The 26,178-nt window shown below is 38.2% G+C and overlaps 2 protein-coding genes across 7 annotated transcripts; one reads left to right on the forward strand and one right to left on the reverse strand.

Moving 5' to 3' along the window:
- spaca9 (sperm acrosome associated 9) lies at window positions 1-3,939 on the forward strand. Its single transcript, XM_039658779.2, has 4 exons — window positions 1-144; window positions 380-547; window positions 1,178-1,380; window positions 1,550-3,939. Exons 2-4 carry the CDS (start codon window positions 404-406, stop codon window positions 1,839-1,841), a joined length of 639 nt encoding a protein of 212 aa, XP_039514713.2. The 5' UTR covers window positions 1-144; window positions 380-403; the 3' UTR covers window positions 1,842-3,939.
- On the reverse strand, window positions 1,946-26,134 carry tsc1a (TSC complex subunit 1a). Of its 6 annotated transcripts, XM_039658770.2 has the most exons (24): window positions 26,044-26,134; window positions 25,494-25,598; window positions 19,017-19,077; window positions 15,228-15,425; window positions 14,943-15,046; window positions 14,658-14,810; window positions 13,968-14,112; window positions 13,689-13,840; window positions 13,527-13,600; window positions 13,286-13,446; window positions 12,350-12,462; window positions 10,719-10,881; window positions 10,505-10,617; window positions 10,363-10,420; window positions 10,197-10,280; window positions 9,603-10,086; window positions 9,449-9,519; window positions 8,607-8,779; window positions 7,544-7,726; window positions 6,320-6,430; window positions 6,041-6,163; window positions 5,616-5,803; window positions 4,334-4,498; window positions 1,946-4,189 (listed from the first exon to the last, which is right to left on the reverse strand). In XM_039658770.2, the coding sequence occupies exons 4-24, from the start codon at window positions 15,334-15,336 to the stop codon at window positions 3,694-3,696; spliced, it is 3,423 nt and encodes a 1,140-aa protein (XP_039514704.2). In that variant the 5' UTR covers window positions 15,337-15,425; window positions 19,017-19,077; window positions 25,494-25,598; window positions 26,044-26,134; the 3' UTR covers window positions 1,946-3,693. The 6 variants fall into 6 exon arrangements, with proteins under 6 accessions (XP_039514704.2, XP_039514705.2, XP_039514706.2 ...); XM_039658771.2 differs by lacking the exons at window positions 19,017-19,077; window positions 25,494-25,598; window positions 26,044-26,134 and adding exons at window positions 17,509-17,597; window positions 18,087-18,208; XM_039658772.2 differs by lacking the exons at window positions 19,017-19,077; window positions 25,494-25,598; window positions 26,044-26,134 and adding an exon at window positions 18,091-18,213 and having other exon boundaries at window positions 9,476-9,519.
- Between the last annotated feature and the right edge of the window lie 44 nt (window positions 26,135-26,178).

Consider the following 26,178-nt stretch of genomic DNA (forward strand, 5'->3'; position numbering starts at 1 on the left):
TGGTAACTTGGTCAGCCAATCGCCATCTCAGCCACCAGAGGGCGCATGAGTTTCATACTCTGGTTGCTAAGCAGCGCAAATTCAATGCAACAGTAACACTTTATCATCATATCGTTTGATAGACCTAACAGTACGCACTAAAAGGTAAGCGACTAGTCCATGTGAATTTGTGTCATTTATAATGATGAATACCATATCTGTTCATCTTCCATCAAAATCTCTATTGTTTTCCATATTGAATAAAATACCATTTTCTCAAGTCCAAACATCTCAGTTTTCAAGCTGTAATCTCTAACTTTATACAGTTCTGTGCTAACAACAAACGTTACCTCTAAACAGTACTGTTCTTATGCACTCTAACTTTACTGTATCCATTTAGGTTATGTAAGTTACTTCAACTGAGATGGCTGAAGTCAGAGAGCAGTTACTTTCCATTGAGGAGAAGTATAAACGTTTCAAACAACAACAATTTACGTTTATAACAGCCCTTGAGCGGTCGAGAGGGCACGCCAGGGACAAAACTGAGCCTGTCTCCACCGTCGCACAGGTTATGCATTGGTTGTTTCCTTTTTTTAAGAAAATATCAAGACAATATAATTACAATACATCATTTTAAATGCTACGGGGAGGTTTCAACAATATTATAAGAACACTTTAAAAAGTCTACATGCTTGTAATATTTGAAGGGTTTTTTTTTCTTCAGGGCAGTATTGACTCAATATAATGCTTTATACTACATGTTTGGGAAATTTTGCCATTAAAATGAAAATAAAGTTTGATTATCTTTGGAGTTTACAATAATACCCAAAATAACATATTTCCACTGTAATGTTAAATAAATGTCATCAACATTTCTAACAATACATGTTGCAAAAAAAAAAAAGATCCTCTAATGAGTAGAAAGTTAAAAAGAACAGCATTAATTTGATACATTAGATTTTTAGATTGATTTATTAGATTTTTTTTAAGTCTTTACTCTCACTTTTGATCAATTTAATGCATTCTTTCTGAATAGATTCATTAATTTAAAAAATGACCCCAAACTGTTGAATGGAAGTGTATGTGTAATTATAATCAGTTCCACATAATAGTATATATTGTTTATTACTTGTACTCAATACATAATTACAGCATAATGTAAAGTTTGACCTAATCATTAAATGATGTTCCTCTGTAGGTCCAAAGGTACATGAACCACCACTGCAGCAATTCCACAGACAGGCGCATCTTTTTGTTTTTTTTGGAAATTATTTCGGATCTTGAAGGTGTTTTAAAACATCTAGAGTCCTCTCGGTCTAGCCAAAACACTTCCTGTGAGAGCCTGGATACTTGCAGGGAGATCCTCGGCCCAAACAGCAACATCAGCCAGCTAAGGGCACAGTTAAGTAACACAAAAATTAAACACAATGAAATTGCTATGTACATTTTTAGGCTTAAATTTTATATCCAGGATTACTGTTTTTTTTTTCTTTTCATTGATTTCTTGTCATCTTAACATGAAGAATAGCCACAATGCAACACCATTCATTACTTCTTTTTTCATTCACAGCTACCCACACAATGAAATCAACCGGCTGAGCTGTGATGAAGCAAGGAACTATGGTGGGATTGTTAGCGTGATTCCACTGGCTCTAGACCTCCTCACCACCTACTACAGTAAAGGTGCTCAACGTCTCACTCCAACAGCTACAGAAACATCTCAACAAACAGTAGCAAAGAATGTGGGGATGGTTGCGGACCTTGATAAAGAGACCAGTGAGAACCTGAGTATATATAAGAAAGGCACAGGAGGCTTCCATGCTGGAAAACCAGCTTGGAAGCCACCAGGAAATACAAGATAGATAGATAATACTTTTTCAATACTTGCACGTTTTTGCTTTCACGTGTTTTCACAAAAGTATTATATACAACTATAATTTTAAAAAAGACGACTATGACAAATAAATATGCAAAACATATATTTTATTTTTTGTTGATCATAGCAAGTTGAACACAAATCTGTTTTCTTAAATTCAAAATAGAGGCCCTGGTTACCCGTTACACCCATCACCGTCTGATTGTACCATTGTTCAGATAACTTTTGACAAACGACTTCAGGTGACGGACAGGTTTCCTATTTTTTTTTAAGTAAGGCATTTTGTGAAACAACAAAATGTTTGAGAGGGCTTTTGGTATAAAAACAAATGTAAAGCCTGAGTGACAGGGAAACAAAGCACACACTGTAAGATCACACTCAAGGTGAACAGTTTGAAAACAAAGAAAAACAGCAGTGATTTCCATAGATTTCAATTCTCACTGTAAATTTTCTGAGCCATTTCTCCAGCTGGCAGGCCAAAGCCAGCATTTTACTTCCTTTGCAACAACACTTCACATTTTCCATTTATATCTCGCACTGAACACAAAGCCCTGGGGCAAGTTTTTTAGATGGAGACGAGTGTATTGCTCTGCTAGGGTTCAGCAATCTTAAGAGGGCCTGAATTAAAAAAGAAGTGCTTTTGCTTCAGCCACCTGCAGCCTTTTATATGAAGCCTTTTCGTTGCAGATGGGGTCTGACCTACGTAAAACAGAAATGAAAGAAAATAATAGAGGGACATAAGCCTTCTGGCTTACAGCGAGCAGCTTCCTTTCAGAGTTTAGTGTGTCGAAGTATTGCAGTGGCCGTGTTTTGTACGCTATCAACACAAAAACATTCACCCGTCAGACATATCTTAGACCACAAAGATATTTTCATTCCTCAATAGGTCTCAACTGGACAAATGCACCTACAGCAGCCTGGCCTGTGTTCTATAAGGCTCTGACGGTCCTGCAAAGCAGCAATCTAAATCTGTTTCTTCTTCCCATCATCACTCATACCTTTGAGCTGGCATGAAGTATTAGCTAAGAAGTATTGCACTGGTGACTGGGCGCTACAATCCCAGTGGAGAACATTAATGCATAAAAATAAAATCTATTACTAGAAATACAACACAAGACTTGCTTATTCTCTGTAGGCGAAGTGCACAAAGCACTGCTATGGCATATACACACGACTTGCCTCAGCAATGAAATGTGTTTTCTCATTCTACTTCACCTACGCCACATAGCTTTTTAGTTTTTCACATTTTTATCAGACTGATTGATTGTTTTTTCAGAGGCATGATCTATTTACAGTGCTTCGTTTGCAGTGATCAAACTCTATATTGTGCAATTTCTGAGTCACATCAGCAGAAATTAATGATGTTCATCTTACAATGACTCAAAGGGGCATTTTGCGTGGACAAATTTGAGAGGATTGGAAACTGCACGGTACTATTACAAAAGCAAATACAGTGATTTAGTCAATACATTTGCTGGAAAGTACAGTAAAGAGGCCCAAATAACATCCAGCCACCACAAAATATAATCACCACGGTTGCTTACTGAATGCCAATTATAAAAAACAAAACAAAAATATTCGGAATTACATCGAATTCATATTAGACAGGAGATAAGTGAACCATTTTTTTTTTAATTTTTTTTTGAAGACAAGATGTTCTCTTGCCACTGTGGTGACTATATGGCAACTGCCAACCTTTTTTGGCCATTTCATAATACAAGAGCTTTTAAAATGAACTAAAACATTGCAAACCACTCTAACAAAAAGAGTGTTGCGTTCAAAACTGGGTCCAAAATTATCCTCTTCTAACTGCAGACGATCATGTCAACAGTGTACAATCAATGCTCATGGACGGTCTCGTTGTAGTCCATGATCCGCAAATCCTGCTGCCTCCGCCGTTGAATATTATACGCTCGAGGTCTGTCCATGGGCTGCAGGTCAGCCTGGTCAGTAGGCCCTTCAAGCTCTATGCTCTCTGTGGGGTCTGTGATTGGCGGAACATTAAGATCCTTGGAAAGGCAGGTGAGGGCAGCCGGCTCGCCATCATAGTGGCTCTCGCTCTTATTGCGAAACATCTCTCTGGCTCTCTTACCCAAAAAGCTTCCGGTACTGGGATAAGAGCCAACTGCCAGCGGGGAGTCACAGGGGAGGCCAGGAAATGAACGGGTAAGGGCGGAAAGATCTTCTTCCTGGCTGCCATTATTGAATGCTGTGGGTGATTGTGGAGGCCCATCAGATATTTCACCATTGACGCACATGTGCGTGCCTTCCTCTCTTTTCATTGAGTCAGCTGATAGAGATTGAGCAAATGGGCCTGTACGGTTTCCATTTGGCCTGAAACACAAATAAAAATATAATTCTTCTACAAAATTCAGCAACCCATCATCTTTCCGTCTTGAAAAGTCTAAAAATACAGTATAGAACACATTGCTTGCATTTGTAAATCAGTACGTGGAGGGACAATAATATGGACCACACCTCTGGTTGGTGGGACTGCTGGGCTCAGAAGTGGGCTCTGCTGGTGCTTTAGTATTCAGATTTTTGAGCTCTATCTGGCTATAGAGCTCAAGCAGCTCAGATTGTAATGCCTGAGTTATTTGCTTCTGGGCCAAATATCTGTTTTCTGAAGCCTGCAGCTGCTCCCTACAGGGGAAAAAAACAATGCAGACAAGGATTAAATTAGTACATTTTACAGTAAGAATTGGTTGATGAGATTAACAGAACCAGATGATCTATGATCAATAAAGCAAAAAAGATCTATCAACAACTGCTCATTAGCAAACATTACAGGGGGTTCATGGGCTGATGAAAAGCTAATCATTAAAATCATAAAAATGTCAAAATTAAATAAAACTAAAATACATTTTAAATGTATATTGTTTACCTACATGTCATGTGACCATTAATCAAGAACGTGATTGTGTTGTTAAAGAGCCCCTATTATGCAATTTTAAAGCTTGTTCTTAATTTTGTTTTGGAGGTCTCCAACAGGTAAGACAGTAATGAAGAGTTAACAGGTTATCCGGAGACCTACACAATATAACACAAAAATGTTGAACATCCGGTAGAAAATATATACATCATTAATTAATCATACTTACAGGTTGTGATTATAAGTAGCAAGTTGGTCCAAATAAAGTGGATACTGTCCAATCTTTGATAGATAAGTATTTTGTAAATCCTGTTTAGACGTATTACAATGGTAATTGTAACCACTGACCCTTCACATCCTTATCCTTTGGAAGTGTTTGCAAAGTGAATTTTCAGAGCAGACCACTGCGTCTTCTTGACAAGGGAGAGTGGGTCAAAGTAGACGTTGTTCGGGGACAGCCAATGAAGACAAAATATTTTACCAGGTTACGCATGCACGTTACGAAAGTGAGGCGAGAATTCCTGACGACTTGTTTACACGGTCAAGAGTCGAGTCAATTATTTATTTTAGGAGACAATAACTATTTATCGAGCACTTTTTGACTTAAAAACTTTGCAGACCATTTACATTCCCAGACAGCTATATTACACACAGCATTAAAGTGAATATTTGAAAAAAGCATAATAGGGGCACTTTAAAATGATTTAAATACCAACTTTAAATCTCATGAGGGACTTTAAGTAAATATTTTAGGTTATAGGGGTTCGGCTGATAAAAAATGTCTGCATCCCTGTGATAATACACCGTGTTTGGGCATAGAAATATGATTCAGATTCGATAGGATTCTCAATATGATTCAGGACTATGAAAGCAGAGATAACCACATACGTGGCTTGACTTTTGACATTCTCCAGCAGTTTCTTTTGTTCTCGGATGACTTGCTCTTTCTTGGCGAGTTGAGTCTCCAGGTCTGTGATGCGCTGTTGGGTGGCATCAAGTCTTTGACTCTGCTGGAGAGAGCTTTGCCTCAAACGCTCAACCTCACGCAGTGAAGATGCTTGCAGCATATTCAGCTCCTAAAAGTCACAAAAAGGATCAAGTCAGAGTTGATCTGAGCAGACCAAAAGTAAATTTCAAGTTCAATGGTTTAAAGCTCTAATGATTGGGTGCTAATGTTTTGATATCAACAGAACAATTGATCACATTAGCCACTATTTCATGAATTGCTGGATTAAAAAAAAAGCAAAATAGAGATCTGCTGAGTTTAAGCAATGATGTGATTTAAGTCATCAATAGTTAATAATCATAACTACCTTGCTAGCCTCAGGCCCCAAGCGTTCAATTTCCTCTGCACATAACTTGTTGGCTTCACCCAAAAGCAGCAGCTGCTTGTTCAGGAAAGCCATCTGCTGCTCCATGTTTTCACTATTGTTTAGCTGATGTTGGATAAATCAGGAAGACAAATCAAAATTAAACCAACCAAATCAATAAATATGGGCCACATCTAAAATTTTCTTTTAAAAATTGAAACATTCTTTCACTGTAATGGATAGTGTTTTATATCCAGTATTTTTGTCACAAACATGTCTAACCTTGATGGACAGCTGGGTGAGCATGTGTCCCATATTACACACTTTGTTATTGGCTTTCTGCAGCCCTGCTTCCATTTCTCCAACTTTCTTCTGATTCTCCTGCAAATCACTCTGTAAATGATACCACATTAAACAATTAGCCTTTAAACCTCTGGGGTCGGCTATCGCGCTGGCGCGACAAGCTCAACTTTTTTCTTATTAGTGCAAAAGAGACTCAAATACTCTGCTGATTTTGATCTTACATATAAGTGTTATACATCATTCGATCCTGTTAAGCGTCTATTTTTTGTGCATACTAACAAAAAAAAAACAAATTGTTCTGCTTTTTTGTCAAGTAAAGGAAAATAAACATGATTCGCGTTTTGCCTTTTCTGTCATTGAAGTTAATTCTGAAACGCGTCCGAAAAATGAACTGTAACCAAGTAAATACTTGTCACAGAGACATGAAAGATTTCTCTTTATGCAGCTGAAATTCTCTTCTTTTAAATGAAGTAATTTATATAAAAAAAACTATTCTCAGTTGATGTAATCTGCATGAAAAGAGAGAGATGTCAGTCTTTTTCCTTTCACCTAATTATAGCGTAATGTGACCACGGCCACTGAGAGCGTGTGCTATTCAAGCGCTAATGTTGAGGCAAGCCATGAAAACTTTGTTCTGTTTAAATATGAAATGCGTGTCTGTGTGTGAATGAATGCATGGATATATATATATATATATATATATATATATATATATATATATACACACACAGTTTCAAACAATTCAGTTTTATGTGAATGATTAGGCAGGATGATTTTCAGATCATCCATTGGTCAAAAGTCTTGTTGACGCATATTTTAGTGTGTGTTTTGTGGCTTTCCTCTCAGAAACTTTCCTTTTAAGTTTTCAATAACCCCGCATAAACAATATTCTCTCAAAAATACAAACATGTACAATACATGTTGCTCACATATTATGGTAGCCCTGTTTGTGCTAAATAGAGTGTAATTTCACCTTTGCCATTAATATGTTTATAAGCAACTGAAAAAAGAACAAATGTCAGTATGTCAAAACATCTCAAGGACCCCAAAAACATCTTAGACCCCAGAGGGTTAACACAGATGTCACGCATTCTTTTCTACATTCCAGCAACAAAATGACAAACATTGGCAATTATTGTTGCTGTATTATGAGTGATTAAGAGTAACCATGTAATTAAGCATGTCCTTTAACCTTATGATCACCTTTAGCTCCTGCATCTTTGAGTAGTAGTCATTCCGCTCTTTCTGTAGCTGCTGGATTTGAGTCTGCAATTGGCTCACAAGAGCCTCCCTGTCTTCCTGTACCTGTCTGGACCGCCGCTGCTCCTCCTGCAGGCTTACCTGCACAGTCTTGATCTCAACTTCCTGAAGTTTGAGTTGTGTTTTCTGCAACACACACAAAAACAACATCACTGGAAAAATCGCTAATATTAACAGCAAAAATTCAAGTAACAACCTGGAAAAAACAACACTCGGTTACTAACGAAACCTCAGTTATTTCTAGTAGTGGGAACAGTGTTGCATGCTGAAATCATCCACTTATGATAGTCCCAAGGGTAAGTGCCCGGGGAACACACAATAGTGTAGACGAATAGGCCCAGGCCTAGATCTCGCAAATGGTCAAGCAGTAAGTCCACTCTCGACCACACTTCACTAGGTGTTAGCACAGAAGGGGCGGAGCCCGATTCGTCTCTTCACTTCGCTGAAGAGATGATAGAACACCCTATCTGGACTCATTTAATATAGGGATAAGCCACGCCTATTTCAGCGGGACATGACACACAAGGGCGCCCGCACACTCATTGGTGCTTACAACATGACCAGTCCAACGATGGGTTGCAGCTTTTGCCACAGAGCGACCTATAGACACACGAGCTGCCTCGCCTAGCTCCGCTTTGTGCAACAATGCATTTTACACATAAGAAAAATAAAAGGATCATTTTTTGGCTTTAGCTAGCTTACACAACACGAGAGTACTCTCATAAGAGAACAACTTCATCTCATCAGTGCATCACCATCCTCATTAACATTTGAGAGGGTTTATCATTGTAATGTCACTAGTTATACCAACACCTGAACACTCTCATATTTTCTGCACTGATTATAGAGAAACATTTACAGAATTTCTCAGAATGGATTTGGTAAAATTTGATAAATGGAGCTAAAAGTATTATTTAGTTTGTATGCAAAAAATGTAGAAATGAATGACTGAGAGGCTTTTGAATTTTATGCAGAATTTTGCACAGGCCTGGGTTTCATTTATTACCATGGAGTTGTTTTGCTCTTCCAGTGCAGTAGTGTTGACGATACGGCCAAACAAACGACGGTTACGGAGCGCGTGTTGCTCTCTCTTATGTCTCTCATACAGCAGCTGGTTATGCAGCAATAGCAGCTGACTGCGCAACATCCCCAGCTCGTCTGATGCTGCAGACACAGGACCTGTAAAAATACATTGCAGTCAGTATATATATATATATATATAATATATATATATATATATATATATATATACATACATATATACATACATACACATACAAACATTTACCCAGTGCTTAGAATAAGTGTACACACCCATGCTAAAGTTGGTTCAGATGCAAAAGCCTCTAAATGCCATTTGAAATTTTCTTCTAGAATGGTCATTTTTATCAAGCTTGTATATTTAAGTTCAGTAATTTCACTTAAATGGCAATGAAGATTACCTATTAATTGTCATTTAAGTGAAATTACTGAACTTAAATATACAAGCTTGATAAAAATGATCATTTTAGAAGAAAATTTCAAATGGCACTTAGAGGCTTTTGCATCTGAACTCTTCATATATATACTGTATATACACAGTATATCACATTTTGTATTTTAACATATCATGCAGCTCTACTTAGAATCTACAGGAATTCAGATTATAGCTGATCAGGACCACCACAAAACCAATTTCTAAGGATTTGATAGTGAACTACATAGAAGACAGTAGAAAATGAGAAATAAAAATAGTTTTTAAAAGAAAGTGGCAGGAAAACAAATACAGGAACGATTGTAGTAGAAAAGTTAGAGGACACAATTGTCTTGAGCACGGAGAGCCTATAAATTAGAAATATTTCTAAATACCTTTTCCTTTATTGCTATGCTGTTTACCTCCAGAGTGTGGGTCTGCTGATTGGCTTGGAGAGGACAAGGTTCTGTGAGAGAGCAAACGGACACCGTTCCATCACATTTCCACTAAAATGCTTTCACTAGTCATATTAGAAGAACAGAAGCATACCTCTTCAGTACTTTCTCATGAGTGTCGTGACCCTGCTGAATAACACGGTCCAAAACCTCCAGAGGGGAGGTGGCAGAAAGATCCTCCCCCTCCAGCTCCTCTCGGTCCCCCTTTTCTCCTTCAGCCCTTTGAAAGGCCTCTGCAGTCTTCCTCTTTAAAAACAAAGATGCCACCTTAGGCAGGGCAAGGTCGAAGAGCGGCTCATAAGGCATGGATTCCTTCGTCAGATCAGACAGAGAGACTTTACTGTTCTTCCCATTCTCGATGGGGGTGAAAGCGGGCCAGTGGGACCAGGAAGGTTGCTGCTCTCCACCTTTGACAGAGCATTCAACCCTGTCTGGTGTGGACACTAAATTCTGCTCATGGCTGAAGTGAGATGAGAGAAGTGTGTCCAAGGAGCCAGAAAAAGAGCCATCCAGGCCTGGCCTCATTCCGAAGTCCAGTCTCCTGTGGGTCAGACTCAAAATCTCCTCATTGACGGTGTCTAGAAAGAAAATGTTAGAGATGTTGATGAGAGCAGAGCTCATTGAAAACCGTGGGATGATTGAAAACACTTAAAAAGCTGATTGTTATGCATGATGTCACCACTCTCACCATCCTCTCTCTCCCCATCAGTCCTTTTGACAATGTCAGAGAGCTGTGCCAATGACGCTGGTGTCTTGGCATCAACTACACCAGCTATAAGTGGCAAAAGACAAGAATATTGTGTGTCACTAACTCAATGAAATAACACTGTATAAATCACAACATATATTCTCACCGTTGTTATTAATACTTCTGGGTGTTAATTTTTTCAGGTCTTTGCCCGTCTGAATCACCTGAAAAGGATTTTCATGAAAACTCTACATGAGTTTAATGAGTAACAAATCAAAAAATCAAAAATGCTTTATACGTCAATTTACCTTAGCCTGAGTACTGCTGGTATTTTGGGCAGGTTGCCCTATGTCCTCTGAAAGTGATGGGAGAGAAGATGACCCTGAAGGCGTGGAGGGAGATAGGGCCCATTTTCCATCCCCTGTATAAACCCCACCCCCAAAAAAACACTGAATCCACCCGAGAGACCAAACAAACAAAAAGAGCCATTTTGCTTTATAGATAAGAATTCATTTGGCTGACCTGGAGTGCTGGAGTTCCGTCCTGAGAGGTGGGAGGCACTATGTGAGATGTCAGAAACTGTGGTGGGGGACATTCCTCTAGAGCTGGGAGGGGTGGTCATCCCACACACTGAAGATGGGCTCCACATCTCCTCCTTCATCCCTAAGGAGTTCATCTCATCATTCTGTTGATGGACCAAACATACGTACATTCATGCAGTAACAGATCATATAAGTGCAAATCTATTTTTAGAGGCGTGTTTTGACCCCCATCTCAACCACTGATCTATATAATGACTGGATAGCTCACTAGGCACTGCCACTAGGCAGTGAAGTCACCGGAAGTGTTCGAGCGGCTATCTTACGATTCCCTACCAGCAGAGGAATCCAATGGCCGTTATACAGAGATAGGTAGCTCCGACGGCACTTTTAAGATGACCCGCCGTGCATCAAAAAGTGTAAAACGAAGTTTACAAAAGGATCTAGCAAAACTGCCCACAGATTGCACATTTCTGTGTTGTTTTAAAAAAATTGTATAGCCAACTATGCATTCTTTCATAGACGTATTCAAGTTTAAACCCAATAAACATTATTCAATGCATTTCTTCTTATTAATTTAATTAAATGCATTTATTTACTATATTTCCATGTCAATCCATGTTCAGTTTGACCACGAACCATGCGCTGTCACTTTAATTCAGCGTGTGAGCCTGCAGCATGGGCATCCGCGTGCAGTGAAAGCTCCAACCTGTTGACATGGGTATGGTAAAAAAAATATGCACTGCAAACGGAGTAGGCCTATGTGTAAACCCCTTATTTACACAGCACACATCTGCAGCACATTACGGCTTCGACAATGTTTTATTCCTACGGGTATGGGCGGAGCCATATTAGAAAATCTTGAGAAATACGAAATGCAAATGTTCGGAAAGGAATACAGAGGTGGTATGATGTGTTGTGTCAGATCATGGCCATCAAATTCCACTCGGCCCAGACCGTTATCAGCTGTCAATCAAAGTTAACCCCTTATTTGTCATATATTTTATATCTAAATACGATCTAAACTAACAAGTTAGAAAAAAAGAAAAGAAAAAAAAAAATCACCCCCCTCACAGTGATCAGGCACTCTAAACATATTGAAAAATACAATAAAAGTCCATGGGACCGAACTGTAAACATATGAATTTATGCTGTGAAAACGGACATTTTAACATGAGGTCTATGGATATTTGCTCCCTTTTGGGACCGGCCTCTAGCGGATTTTAGATTGCAGTTTTTCACACTTCCGGGTAGGCTTCATTTTTCAGATTAGAATGTTGCCGCTTGGTGTACGCCCATACAAATTTATAGAATATATAATTAGCTTTAATATTAGAAAAGTTTCCCAGCGCTGTAGAGATCTAAGCTGGAAGGTTTGATCCTCAGAAATCATTACTGCACCTTTAAAGCAAACATTAATTTGTATCTTTTTTTCTATTGTATTGGGCTAGTATACGTTTTAACAACCTTATTTTCAGAACAAAATAGCTATATTGTACTATATATTATTATCATGAAATACAATTTCTCATAAGGTAATTTAAGACATTGGTCATATTGTCAAACCCTAGAAATTTGTATACATTATTGGATGAATAATTGGAAAATGCTTACATGATTGTTGGAGGCCTCTGCACTGGAATCTGAGTCTTGAGTTACAGTGAGATAAGGTAGTGACAGAGAAAGAGACTGACGAACAGCAGCCATTGGTGTGGCAGATGTGATTTCTGTTAGGAGACAAGTAGGTAAGATTCACAGTATCAGTATCAAATCAGTATTCTTCACAGGAAAAATGTGAAGATTGCATTAACTATTAAACACACACAAAAAAATGTCATTGTAAGTAAAAAGTTTTATTTAATGTAACACTTTAAAGTTAATCTGAAGAGTTGGTAATAAAATATGTATGCAAATATGCATGTATCTTCATATATATATATATATATATATATATATATATATATATACACACACAGTCTAAAACATTATGGCCACTCACATATGAAGTGAAAATGTTATCTCCTAACAAGGTCACATGGCAAGGTCTGGGTTAATTAGATGGTAAACGAACAATCAGTTCTCGTAATCAACATGTTGTATGCAGGAGGAATGGGCAGGAATATAAATCTTAGCATCTTTGACAAGGGCCAAATTATTATGGCCAAACAAAGGGGTCAGAGTATCTCTGAAATGACAAGGCGCGTCGGTGGCTGCTGGTCACCAGTGGTGAGAACATAACGAAAGTGGTCCAAGAAGAGACAAACCACAACTGGCGATGTTGGGCATCAAAGACTCATTGATGCAAGAGGGCAACCAAGGCTATCCCATCTGGTCTAAACCAACTAAAGGTCTACTGTGGCACAAGTCACAGATATGTTTTAAATGATGGTTATGGGAGGAAGGTCTCAAAAAGGGCTGTGTAGCCACAGACCGGTCAGTGTGCCTATGATGACCCCTGTCCACTGTCATTAGTAATATTTCAAAGAAGAAACAAAACAGGACAATCACTGAATTAATAACAGAAACGTTCAAAAGTATATGTCATTTTACCATGGATACTGAGCTCTGAGGATGATCGACTATTGTCTACAGGACGCCGTGGTATGTGATCTGACAGAGAGGAATATCCCTCTTCAGATGATGCCTCCTTAGAATCCAGCGAAATTTTGGCACATTCGATCACAATATCATGTGGCTCAAATCTCTTCCATCTACAGAAAATTAAAAAAGCTCAGGTATGAACATTCACATAATAATCTAACAAAAAAGCATATTATTTATTTTTACATACCTAATTGGATCAACCTCGTAGTCTTTGGTTCCAGTGATGAGCTCAGGGTGTATCCGTACATGCTCTAACATGGGCTGACATAAAAACAGTAGGAAATTATAGTAAAATAGTCAAAATAATTTGTGTAATTTAAGTGACTATTCTTAAAAAGTGTGAGCTCACCTTCACCACTCCCTCAAATGTGTCAACATTTTCTTTCATACTATAGTGGGCACGTAAATATGAAACAAAGTTACAAGGATACATCCCATATAAACGATGAAAAAGTGAGTACACGCTGGCATGTAGATGGACTGCAAACACACCCTGAGCACCTACAGGACACATCCATAGAAAGAGTACCTTTATGCCAAGTTATGTTTCTTCCATCTATTCATAACACTTCAAAGATGTATAACTAAATGAATTACAAAAGACAAATTTGTTTACAATGTTGAGTACCTGGATGACGTTGGTTCCATGCAGCAAGCCGTCCAAAGATATCAAAGTACTCGCACAGAAGTTGTTTGTTGGTTTGAGGAATCATGGGTAGTAAAGTGATCATCACCAGCACACCAGTTATGAGAATTACTACATCTGAGTCAGTCTGGAAGTAGAAAATTTTTTTTTTTTAACTACTACCACTACCATTTAAAAGTATGGGCTCTCTATATATTTTGCAGTATAGGTTATTTGTAACATTAATGTTACAAAATATTTCCATTTCAAATAAATGATTTGAGCTTTAATAAGATTTTAGAATGATTTCTGAAGAGCCATGTGACTGAAGACCTGTGTAATCACAGGAAAAGTTGGTATCTCAAAGCAAAATAAAAAACTTTTTTACTGATCAAATAAATGCAGCCATAGTGAGCATAAGACACTACTTTCAAAAACGTCTTAAAATATTCATACAGAGTGCAAACTTTTGAATGGTAGTGTATGTAAACATACATATGCACACATACTGTAATTATATTATTTAGAAAACAAAAAAGAACAACATAAAGGTGAATAAAGAACAATCTTCATGTTTGGGGGAAACATCCCTTCAAGACATTTTCTGCTGTTGTATTCCATTGCTCAAATCTCTCAGGTCAGAACAACCCATTTGTAACCCCCATTACATTTGACTGGCCTTTAGTTTGGTACCTTGAGGCATTTGAGCAGCGAGGCAAGAAGAGGGAAGCGTGCGATCTTGTGGATCCATGGGGGCTGCTTGCGAACAACATGGCCAAGGAGAGTGATAGTGGACAGACGGCAGCTCTGCTTTCCCATGCACTCATTCATCTTATCTAAAAGATACTACAGAGAAATGAATCCAGATAAGGATGTTATTCATCTATCGCTGATATTCTGTAATCCATGATGACATCAAACAGTATTCATCAATGTGTATACGGAAGAAAACTGAAGATGGTGGCTATTTTCCCTCACCTTATCATGGGGCTCCCTGACAGAAGACAGGATGTCTAACGCTTGAGATGAGCTTGTATCCAGGAAATAGTCCACGAGGCAATTCAGCAACATGGTCCCTTTTTCTACCGATCAAATTGTAAAAGAAAAAAAAAAAATCATATATCAACTGATACTGACAACTAATTACAAACACATAAAATAGTGAAATTCAAACAGGAGTTTAACAGGTGCAGTGTAGTGATAAAATGTTCTCAATTTGACCAATGTAGCCGAGTAATGATGCAAGCACAAGACATGACTAACCTGCGCTGAGAGATTCCTGTAGCAGGTTTTTGACCTGCTCCAGCTCGTGCAGATCAGTGGACCCCAGAAGAGGGACAAGGTCAAACACATTTGGCTGGTCTTTGGCCATAGCTGTGCAGGACAGTGGGCAGGACTGATGCCTTTGTCACAGCATAAACCGATGCCCTGTGGTGTCAGCATGGGGTGTCTATGCATGAACTAGAGACACAAATTAGCAAAACACAATCACTATTAAAAACAAAAGACAATTTTAATGACGACAAACTTGCTACTAAATCTACATGTATATATACATATACTGTACACACATAATACATGCATGTGTGTTCAAAGGTTTGGGATTGGTGAGATTTCTTCTGCTTTTGAAATAGTCTCTTATGCTCAGCAAGACTGTATAAATTTGTTAAAAAATACAGTAATATTGTGAAATATTATTACAATTTTAGAAAGCTGTTTTCAAAGCTTTCATTTTCAGCATCATTACTCCAGTCTGCAGTGTCACATGACCCTTCAGAAATCCGTCTAATATGATCATTTGCAGATCAAGAAACATTTTCTCATATTTGAAAACAGTTGAACTGCATCTTTTTTTGTGGAATATGTGATATATTTTATTTTCAGGATTCTTTGATGAATAGAAAGTTGAAAAGAACAGCATTAGTTTGAAAAATAAATCTTTATTCTCTCTTTTGATCAATTGAATGCATCCTTGCTGAATAGAAATGTGAAAAAAAAAAAGATTGACCCCAAACCTTCACTACCTGAACAGTAGTGTACACTATCGATCAAAGGTTTGGAGTCCATTTAAAATTAAACCTGCAAAATGGTTTACACTGACTGTTAAAACAGTTTACACAAAAATATTAATCAGAAATGTTTCTTGAGCATCAAATCATTATATTAGAATGATTTCTGAAGGATCATTTGACACAAAAGACTTGAGCAATGATGCTGAAAATTCAGCTCTGATCACAGCAATAAATTATATTTTTATAATATATTCAAATAGAAAACAGATATTTTAAATTGTAAACATATTGTTTTTACTGTAGCTTTGATCAAATAACTTAGCTAGTCTTTCTGAGCATAAGAGACTTCTTTCAAAAACATTTTTAAAAATCTTACCGATCCCAAACTTTTGTATGGTATTGTATACAGGGGTTGGACAAAATAATGTGAACACTGGGGCAATACACACAATTTCTTTACTAAGGTGTATACCCGAATTTGCCTTTTATACAGTATCAAAACTTATTAAAATAGATCAATACAACTTTTGAATAGTCTCCAGTTGAATGTAATCCATCAGAACATCTGCCAGTTGCTTCAGAGATGATAAACGAGGGAAGCTGCTTCTCCAAAACTGCCCACAGTAGTTCAATAATATTCAAGTCATGTGATTAAGCTGACCAGGGCAGATAAATATAATCTTGGTGCTCCAAGGGTCGAGGTTTTATGATCATAACACCATCTTTTTCACATTTTAGCAGTGGTGTCTGAGATTATATTTTTAGCATTTGCAGCTCTTTCATTTATCTCGACTTTGTGAAGTTTTCTGTGGTCAGGTTTTGGGGAATAATGGTATTCAGGGTGAATATTAAGTTTGCGGTCACTTTGCTGCAGTTGTTCTATGTTGTTTGGACACAATCGTTTTTAGTGTTCAACCGTCCTTAATATTCACTTTTGGTTTTTGCCCACTATTCTTCTTTGCTGATAAAGTCTTACCATGCTTACACACATCCATAATCATAATGATTGTTCTTAAAACACAACAACTAGGGGGTTAAGGTTACAGATGCTCTTATTAACGATGATTTGCCCATTTCACACTGAAAACTACTTATACTGCAGACTGCACTGATATACAAATTAAACAATATAAACAACAAAAAGATAAATAAAAGAATATCGCAAATATACCCATAATAATGTGGGTGTTCACATTTTTTTCCCCAACGACTGTACATGCATACTGTACACAATCTTTTTTTTAAATGTCTTGGGTTAGTAGTCTTTTTCTTTCTTTTAATCAATGCTTTTATCACCATTTTATTTCTTTTTGCTCAAGTTCCATGGTAACACTGTCTGGGCATGTACCATTAGCAATGGTATTCTCTAAAGTACCACCACGTAAATACCTTAGTACATGAACATGGAATTCACTCAGCACCCTGGTATAACCATCTGAGACATCACAAAACAGTAGTATTTTGTGAGTGTGTAGTCTCAATAACCCACTCGTTCATGATGCACCACATTTTTTTCTAAGTAGTCAGCTTACTAAGTGTTGAGACGCAGCCATTATGAAAATCAACTGTAGCCTGTCAGATTCTCCAGCGAAGAAAGTTGAGCTGCGAGTGTCCATACAGACTGAATACAAAATAAAGGAAATTAGACTTTTGACTTCCCGAATACTAAACCTGATATTAATCTAGCCCACTTAACTGTTACCCTAAGTCTTACAGTAAGTGTTAAACTCAACGAGTAAAGCAAAGTAATTATTGTAAACGCCATGTACTAACGTTACGTGACAGCAGCACATTCATCACTGCTGACAAGCGAGGACTTAACTCTACTCTACTTCACGTCCATGACAGCTTTAGCCATTTATTTTTACTGCAACCCGACTTACTCTAAGACAAATGTGACACATTAAACATATACCAGGCGACTCAAAAACAATGTATTACCGTACAGAGACAGCGAACTTCAAACAGTCGCCATCTTGAACGCCTCACGACCTTTTACACTGCTGAGCTGTTTGCGCAGATGAAAAACTTAAGATCCGTGACGATCCCAGTGTAAGTGGAATCCAGTGGTGAGGCTTAAAGGGTTAATGTTTAATTATAGAAAGGATACTGACCGACTCTTCTGTCTCGCTGTCACAAGATCACGGCATGAGTAACAGAAAGGTGTGAAGTGGTGCTGCTGTGCAATATGAGAGCTAGCTAAGCATGTAGCGGCTTCAGCGTGACAGAAGCTCACAGCGCATGCGCGGGGATTTAAAGGACAAACATGTTTATTTGCAAGAGAGCCAGCTTACTGAGTATTAAAATATATAGTCCTATAACTAAAAAATACTATCAGATAGTAGTTTGCAGTTCATGATACTAAAACGTATTTCAACATTTAGTGCATATGACAGTAGATGTGGCAAAAAAAAAAAAAAAAAAAAAAAAAATATATATATATATATATATATATATATATATATAATTACAAATAATAGCTATTATTTAACAGTAACAATTTTAATTGATAATATTAATAAACAACTCTGTTTAAGAGTTTGGCTTGTCTTGCAGTGCATGTGCAACAGTTACTGCTACTGATAATAAATTATAAAAGATAAAGAATGTTGTTCTTGTTCAAACAAATATTATAATGACCTGCTGTAAGGACTATTAGACTCCGCTGGGTGTTCCCATACACTATTTGCAATGTGTGCTCAGATTTTCATTCTCTGGTTTCATAGAATGTGTAGAAAGTGTCCCCAGTATGGACAAAACATGTTGACCTTGTTTTAATTCAATAAGTTTTCCTAAAAACAAATGTCATAGCAAAATACAGCAAAATATTAAACCAAACCACACCAAAACAGTATTTAACAGCTGCTGTGATTGTCTCTTTCATCAACTAAGTGCAAACAAACCAGTCTGCAACTCTGCATCTCACTGATCTCTTCTCCTAATAAAGTGCGGTGTAATTATTTATTGTCTGTTAAGAGGCCTTAATTAATGACATTGCTAATGCATATCATGATTCATTGCTCAAGGGAGAATAGCTTACCAGAAAGGATAGCAATCAGATAACACCCTTACAGATTTACAGAAAGCACTGGAGACCCATCCTGCAGAAAAAGACCAGAAGAAAAAAGGGACGAACATGAGATTGACCAGGTGCAAACTCAGATAACACTCCAGCTTAATGCTGATGCCAAAAATACTGATATGATGACGTGAGTGCTGTGAAACCAGCAGAAATCTTTGCAGCTTTTTTTGGTTTTGATCTCACTTATTCAACATGCCCACTCAAACTTCTAGATTCCCTGGTATGACTTCAGACAAGTGTGATTTACCCCTTACAGCTATTAACGTCGTAATTAGCATTACCTTTTTTAATTTAGAGTGCATATAATCTTTATGAATGCACTGTCAAGAAAAAACATGTAGCAAATGACTTTCATTCCATTGTGATTGTTAAATAGAATAATAATAAAAATATTAAACATTAAAAATAAAATACAATTATGTCTCTTTGTTAACATTAGTTAACTTAACCCTTGCTTTACACTTTGGACCACAGTCTTAAGGTCTCATTTTAAACAAGACCAATGGTAGTTTATTGTTGAAGTAAAACCAAAATTATAAGTTTAAGTTTATTAAAATATTTGTGGTATTATTTTATTAACTGAAACTGATAGAAAACCAGAGCCATGAATCTAAACAAGTTGTGTTCCAAATCTGCAGCATCTCAAAGAATGAGATTTTGTTTGGGCTCAGTACAACATGTTCCCCATAAGCAGAATTCCACTCACACAGTGGTTGGATTTGTGATTTGCTGTTGTTTGTGATTTGAGTTTTTCTCTCTCAAATATTACAAGCACACACACATACATTTATTACACACATGCAAAGCACACTCTGACATCCATACCAACACACCCACACAATTATTGATAGTAAAAAATAGTAAAAATGTAAAAGCCTTGCCAACAAGCCTCTTAACAAAGATCGCGTCATTTTATAGTTAATTGGCCCTGGGATTAGAAGTTTAAAACGTACTTGATTACCTAATGTAATCTCGGTTCTCTCTACAAGAGGAACGAGCATTGCGTAATTTGCTTACGCAATGGGTAAAGTTATCTTTTCTCAAGATCTGAAGCCACAAAGTTATCCTTAATTTTGTATTTATTGTCAACGCAGTGCGGCGGATAGCAGACCATAGCAAGCTGTACAAGTGTGCTCATTGGCTGTCCTGCAGCAACTGAGCCCAGCGTGATGTCACGCCCAATGAGGGCGCTTTGCGTCACAGCCCGCCAGAATGGGAGTTGTTAGCTTATGTAGAAGAGGGGCTCAACAGGCTGAACTCGAATAAAACTGAACCGAATGAGATTGTGGCGCAAGCACGGCAGGTTAAGCAAAACTTGTTCCCTTTTCTAGGGAGAACCGAGGTTACATTAGGTAACCGAATACATTTTCTTGCGAGAGGTTGCTTACGCTATGGGAACCCCTTGTCAATGCTGTGCGTGCCAAGCATCCGATAGGAACACAGAGCAGCTCCACCAGTCTATGTATAAATGTAGAATAAAGGCGGCCAGCAACGTGGGCCAGCACAGTTTAAAAGTATGTAATAGGACAGATAATAGAGTGGCTCCGTCGGATTATGTATAGTAAGCTTTATCCCTTTGCGCAGCTGTATGGGAATAGCCGGTCAGAAAAGTGGGCCCGTACAGGTACCGGCTCGTCATAGGGAAATACAGATCGGCTTAGCCGATCTATGTATAGTGAGGCTCGCCTCACTGACATGAGAGTGGCCTGCACATGAACAACTGGGCAGAACATACACATCACTTAGACTGACAAAAGTTTAGCCTGCAAGGCGGGAACTTCCAGGTTATAGAACCTCACGAATGTGGAGTGGGAGGCCCAGCCTGCTGCCTTACAAATATCATGAATATAAATCCTGCTGGACCAAGCCCACAATGAAGCCATGACTCTAGTGGAATGAGCCCTGATGCCCATTGGGCACTGCAGGTGTTTGGACGCGTAAGCTGCTGCGATAGCGTCCAATATCCATCTGGACAGCCTATGTTTCGAGGCAGCGAGACCCTTAGTGCGCCCTCCAAATGAAACAAAGAGCTGCTCAGAACGCCTGAAGGCGGCAGAGCGCGTGATGTAAATTCTCAGTGCTCAGACGGGGCATAGAAGGTTACCATCGTCCTCATCGGATGCTGGCAGAGCCGATAGGGAGATGATCTGCGCTCTAAAAGGCGTACCAATCGTCTTGGGGGCATGGCTTTCTCAAACCATGTCTCGGTTTGAGAAAGACTTTGGAGTCATCGAGACTCGAGACGCTGGGCTGATAGACAGCACGTGTAGATCCCCCGCACGTTTTACTGATGACAGAGATATCAGAAAAACAGTCTTGAGGTGGAGGTATTTTAAGCCCAGGGATTCTAATGGTTCAAAGGGAAAAGCTTTCAGGGCCTCTAAGACCAAAGAAAGATCCCAGATCAGAACCAAAGGGGGCCGCGGGGGATTCATCCTCCTGGCTCCTCTGAGGAAGCGGATGATGAGCTTGTTCCTTCCTATCGCGCCTGCATGTCGACTCCGCGAATGCCGCAATAGCCGCAAAATGGAACATATGGAGCATGGAAGGGGACCTGCCCTTTTCCAACAGCTCTTGAAGGAAGGAAAGTTCCCACGAAACCCCACTTGTGCGTGGTCATGCTTTTAGTAGCGCACCATTTGGAGAACACTGACCATTTAGACCAGGTGTGCCCAACCCTGCTCCTGACGATCGACTGTCCTACACAGTTTATCTCCAACCCTAATCAAACACACCTGAAGCAACCAATTAAGGTCTTCAGGGTCACTTGGAAATTAAAGGTAGGTGTGTTTAATTAGGGTTAGGGTTTAATTAGGATCTGTAGTGCAAGGCTGAGCCGGTTTGTTGGCTTTAGACGGCAAGGTAGCCTTTGAACGCCATTCAGAGAAGGGGTAAAGATATGCTGCAACCACTTCTTCCAATAGGGGGATGGAATTATACCCCTTCTCGGCAGTGGCGTCAACCAGTGAGAGTGTCAAGGAGACATGAGAGTGGGCTCTTGCGGAGAATGGAGTGTTCCACTATTTGTAAAGTTCAGCGTGTTTGGAGGCAGCGATGGAGGAAATAGCCATCAAGTCTGTTCGGCGCAGGTTCTTCAGGCGTTGACCACTTGACATGACTGCTCCGCATCCACGCCGCCCGAGTACGGCCGGCCTCCTGGACTGACGAGTGGTGTGTGAAGCGGACCATTCCTCGCTGTCAGAAGCCAAGATACAGCAGTTGTTGGTGGCGGTGTCCACATCCACATCATCCACCTTATCCCCTGAAGCGGCGGCTGCACGGGCGGTAACCGGAGGCTGCGTGTCCATGAGAGGGGGTGGGGAAGGAGAAAAAGAAGCATGAGGGAAAGGTTCCGGTGAGCTTCTGGGCGCCACATCGGCCTCCAGTAGTTGGCATTTACACAGGCAAAATGATAAATAAATTTTTAAAAACACTGAAAAAGACAAAAATGTCCATAAGGATGCATATGGGTTAAGCAATATATTTTTTTCAGCATTTATTAACCTGTTAGTTAATAAAAATTCTTGATAATATTAGTTCACAGTGCATTTACGAATGTTAACAGAACCAACTTTCTGAAACAACAGAAAAAAACAATAAATCAACATTATCTAAGATAAATAAATGCTGCTGAAGTATTTTTCATTGGTCATGTTAACAAATGTTATGAACTGTTAACAAATGAAACATTATTCCAATTAAATAAAATACATCTAAAAAGCAATACTCAAAATACGTGGATAAAATATGAATGTTACTTTAAGAAAATTGAAAACTCAATCATGAGCAAAATATGCGCTCCTGGGACTTCAGATATCATTTCAAATTTCTCGGATGATTGCCTTGCATCCTCGAAACACACTGGAAGGCCTACTATTACACATTTACCCATTAGGTGGAGCTATTTTCCTGCCACACAGCTTTGCACTCCCAGAGTACACCACAACGGTTGCAACACATCTGGCATGAATAAAACATCAGTGTGTTGGGGAAAATATTGTTTGAATACAGTATCTTGAATTTGGATCAGAAGGAGAGCTGATTTTCTTTATTCCAGAGTCCTAATAAATCCGGCATTCTCAAAATATTTATTTATTAATTAAAGTAACACTAGGGACAATAAAACAAAATATGATTCCAGAAAAAAAGAAAAGCAATAAAATTAAATATATATATACATTGTACACAGAGAATATAGTATATGCTAATTTGCATCTCTGGTCCCTATAAAAGGATTTTTCTTAAAAAAATAAATAAAAAATAAATATAAAACAATAAACAATGCCAAATGCCAACCCTGCTTACCTTTAATATCCCCATAGGCATTACACACTTAAGAAAAAAAAAAGGATATATTTACTGAAAATTAAACAGCTTATCCATTGTGTTGCAAAAGCCTCAGCCCTGAAGCTGCTAAATTCTGAGTGAAAGAGAAAACCAAAAGGCTTTAAATGTTGCATGCAGATGCACTGTATTTCCCACCCTGCACAGCATTTATACTTCACGGTTTAATTCCAAGTATAACCTCCTTTAGATTTAATATGTCAGGAGAGATAAAACATTCAGCTCAATCCCATTTCCCTCTGCACTAATAGCACCATTTCAAGACTGTGTCTGTTTTTGTTGTAGGCTACTGGATAATTACGCGCAAAAGCCTCTTCATTAAGCATGGCTGAGAATAATTAAACAGACATTTTTGGAAAGGTTTTGTGTGTGTGTGTGTGTGTGTGTGTGTGTATGTGTGTGTGTGTGAAGTAGAAGGATTTCCATTATGTATGGAAAGGCTCACATGTTCCAAAAAAAGTTGATAAAGCATACAGCCAATGAATGGCTGAAACATGCTTGGTTTCAACTATTTAATTTCCAGGAGTCTCAGGAAATTAAAAAAATCTAAATCTTCTTGAAAATCAAATAATGTAGCAAAGCTGCACAGTGTTTTGCTTATATCTCCAATGGATCTGCATATATGTTTTATGTTGTTTGCATCCGACTTTGTGTGATACATATCAGAGTTATCCCCACTGAAATCACGCTAACAAGAAAGCAGCAGAGCGGCATGTATTATAGTACATCAGCACTGCATGATCCAAACTGACACTTTGGGAGCTGAGAGCCAGTTTGAGACTAACTCTGCTGGTATCATTTATTGAGAGCCTGAAGCATCTCAGTAGTGGTTCAGCTGCCATCTCCTCTTATTCATGTTCCCTTGTCTTGCAGAGATCCACACTTCAGTGCTCTGTGTATTGCTGTCTAACTTTTTAATGAGTCCCACGGATCACATAACTTCATTGTGTCGTGAAAGTAACAGATATCTGAAAAGAGGCTGCCAATTACTTGATCCATGATTTCCTGCCACGCTGTTGTTTGCGCCTGCACTCGAATGATGTCATGTCTTAATCCCCCTCTGTGTGTGTTTGTGTGTAATATGCAAAGCACAGTGTGCATGCCATATGTGACGTAGCAGGGTTGGTATTTATATTTTTGGTGCACACAACCAATTTCTCATTGTAAATCCTATCCAGAGACAACATATGCACGTAAAGATGTACTAGAACAATATGTGTTATATCATGTAGCTATTAGATTACCAATGCACCTTACAGAACGCATCATTGTGAATTGTATTCACTTTTAAATTGGACTTTATTAGTATACATATTAGACGTGAACTACATTGGTGTATTTTTATTTATTAAGTCCTGTTATAGGTTTGTTACACAAATATATTCAAGATTTGCTGCAACATCATGTTAGTAGTAGCACCAGGTCTTTTAATCATATTCTTTTGATTAGCGCAGAAAGAAAACCATTTGTTCAACAGGTTTGCTGCCCCACATGATTGAATTGTGAAATGTTATTGAACTTAGAGACATATCTTTCAATCCCTGCATTTAAAAAAAATACCAGGGAGTATATTTTTATCACAGCCTGTAGATGTTTTAATTGAGTGTGTATGTATATATGTCAATGTATGTGTCTTTATTGAAAACAATTGTTCTTACGTGACTTAAATGGTTAAATAATAATACAAAAGAATGCAATTGCATGGTTGTAAAGGTTGCCAACAACAATCTTGATAAAGAATAACCTATGGCAAGGATAGCACTTGCTGTACCCAAACAAGAGCTACATCAAAATTCCATCCATGTCTGCCTTAAGTTGCAGTTTTTATAATTGTGATAATGAGTGATGTCCTCTTAGACAGGACCAGTAATGAGCTAGCCTATTCTAAGTGCAATATCAAAATGAAGCATTTCTTTCCTGTGACACTAGCATTTTTGATTTCTAGATTTTATTTCATTTTTCTTATACACTTTTTTTTAGAAGAAGCCTTCATACTGTATGTTAGATGTGTTTTGTAAAAAGCAATTTTCATAATTGCAAGTTGAGACTGCGATTTGCAATTGCAACTGTGTCTGGGAAAAAAACACTTACACCTCAAGCCGTAGATGCTTGTTTCCTTGGTAACGGGGGTCTCGATGAATTTCCCCATGCATGCACGGCACTTGAACGCGCCAGTTCTGCGTTCTGCAGCTATATCTACGGGTGATAGATGGAGACAAGCTCTCATTGATTATTTTTTAGAAAATGTTGCATCCCTGTCTCTGTTTTAAATGAATGAAAAACAAGTTTATCGACAGTTCGGCATTTAGACGATCATTTAATGAATAAGAATGCCATAAATTGATTTTTTTTTGACGCAAGCAGGGCTTCCATTTAAGGAAAACGAACGATAGCCTACACCTAAATGTCACCAACAGATTAATATGAAAGTATAAATGATAATATTCCATAATAAACCATGCAGTTTGTCAGTGTTAAATAGGCTGGTTGCCTCCGTGTGAGAAAAGTAATGACAATAGATTAACAAAACATACAGTCTACAAAATATGAAAAAGATAATCTTTTTAAAGCTATTATTCTCTTTTATCTAAAAAAAAAAAAAAAAAAAATCACACAAAACTAATACGTAGCCTATACCTACATCTTATCAACGATGTCCAATCAGTTCAATCACACGTTACTGTGATGACCTGAGATTTTCCTCGCATTAACGCAATTGTTTTGAAGTCTATTCAAACGTGACAGCTCCGTAATATCAGTAATCTGTGAATGCGCG

This window comes from Pimephales promelas, chromosome 4, assembly GCF_988280905.1.
Source record: "Pimephales promelas chromosome 4, fPimPro1.hap1.1, whole genome shotgun sequence".
Classification (NCBI taxonomy): domain Eukaryota; kingdom Metazoa; phylum Chordata; class Actinopteri; order Cypriniformes; family Leuciscidae; genus Pimephales; species Pimephales promelas.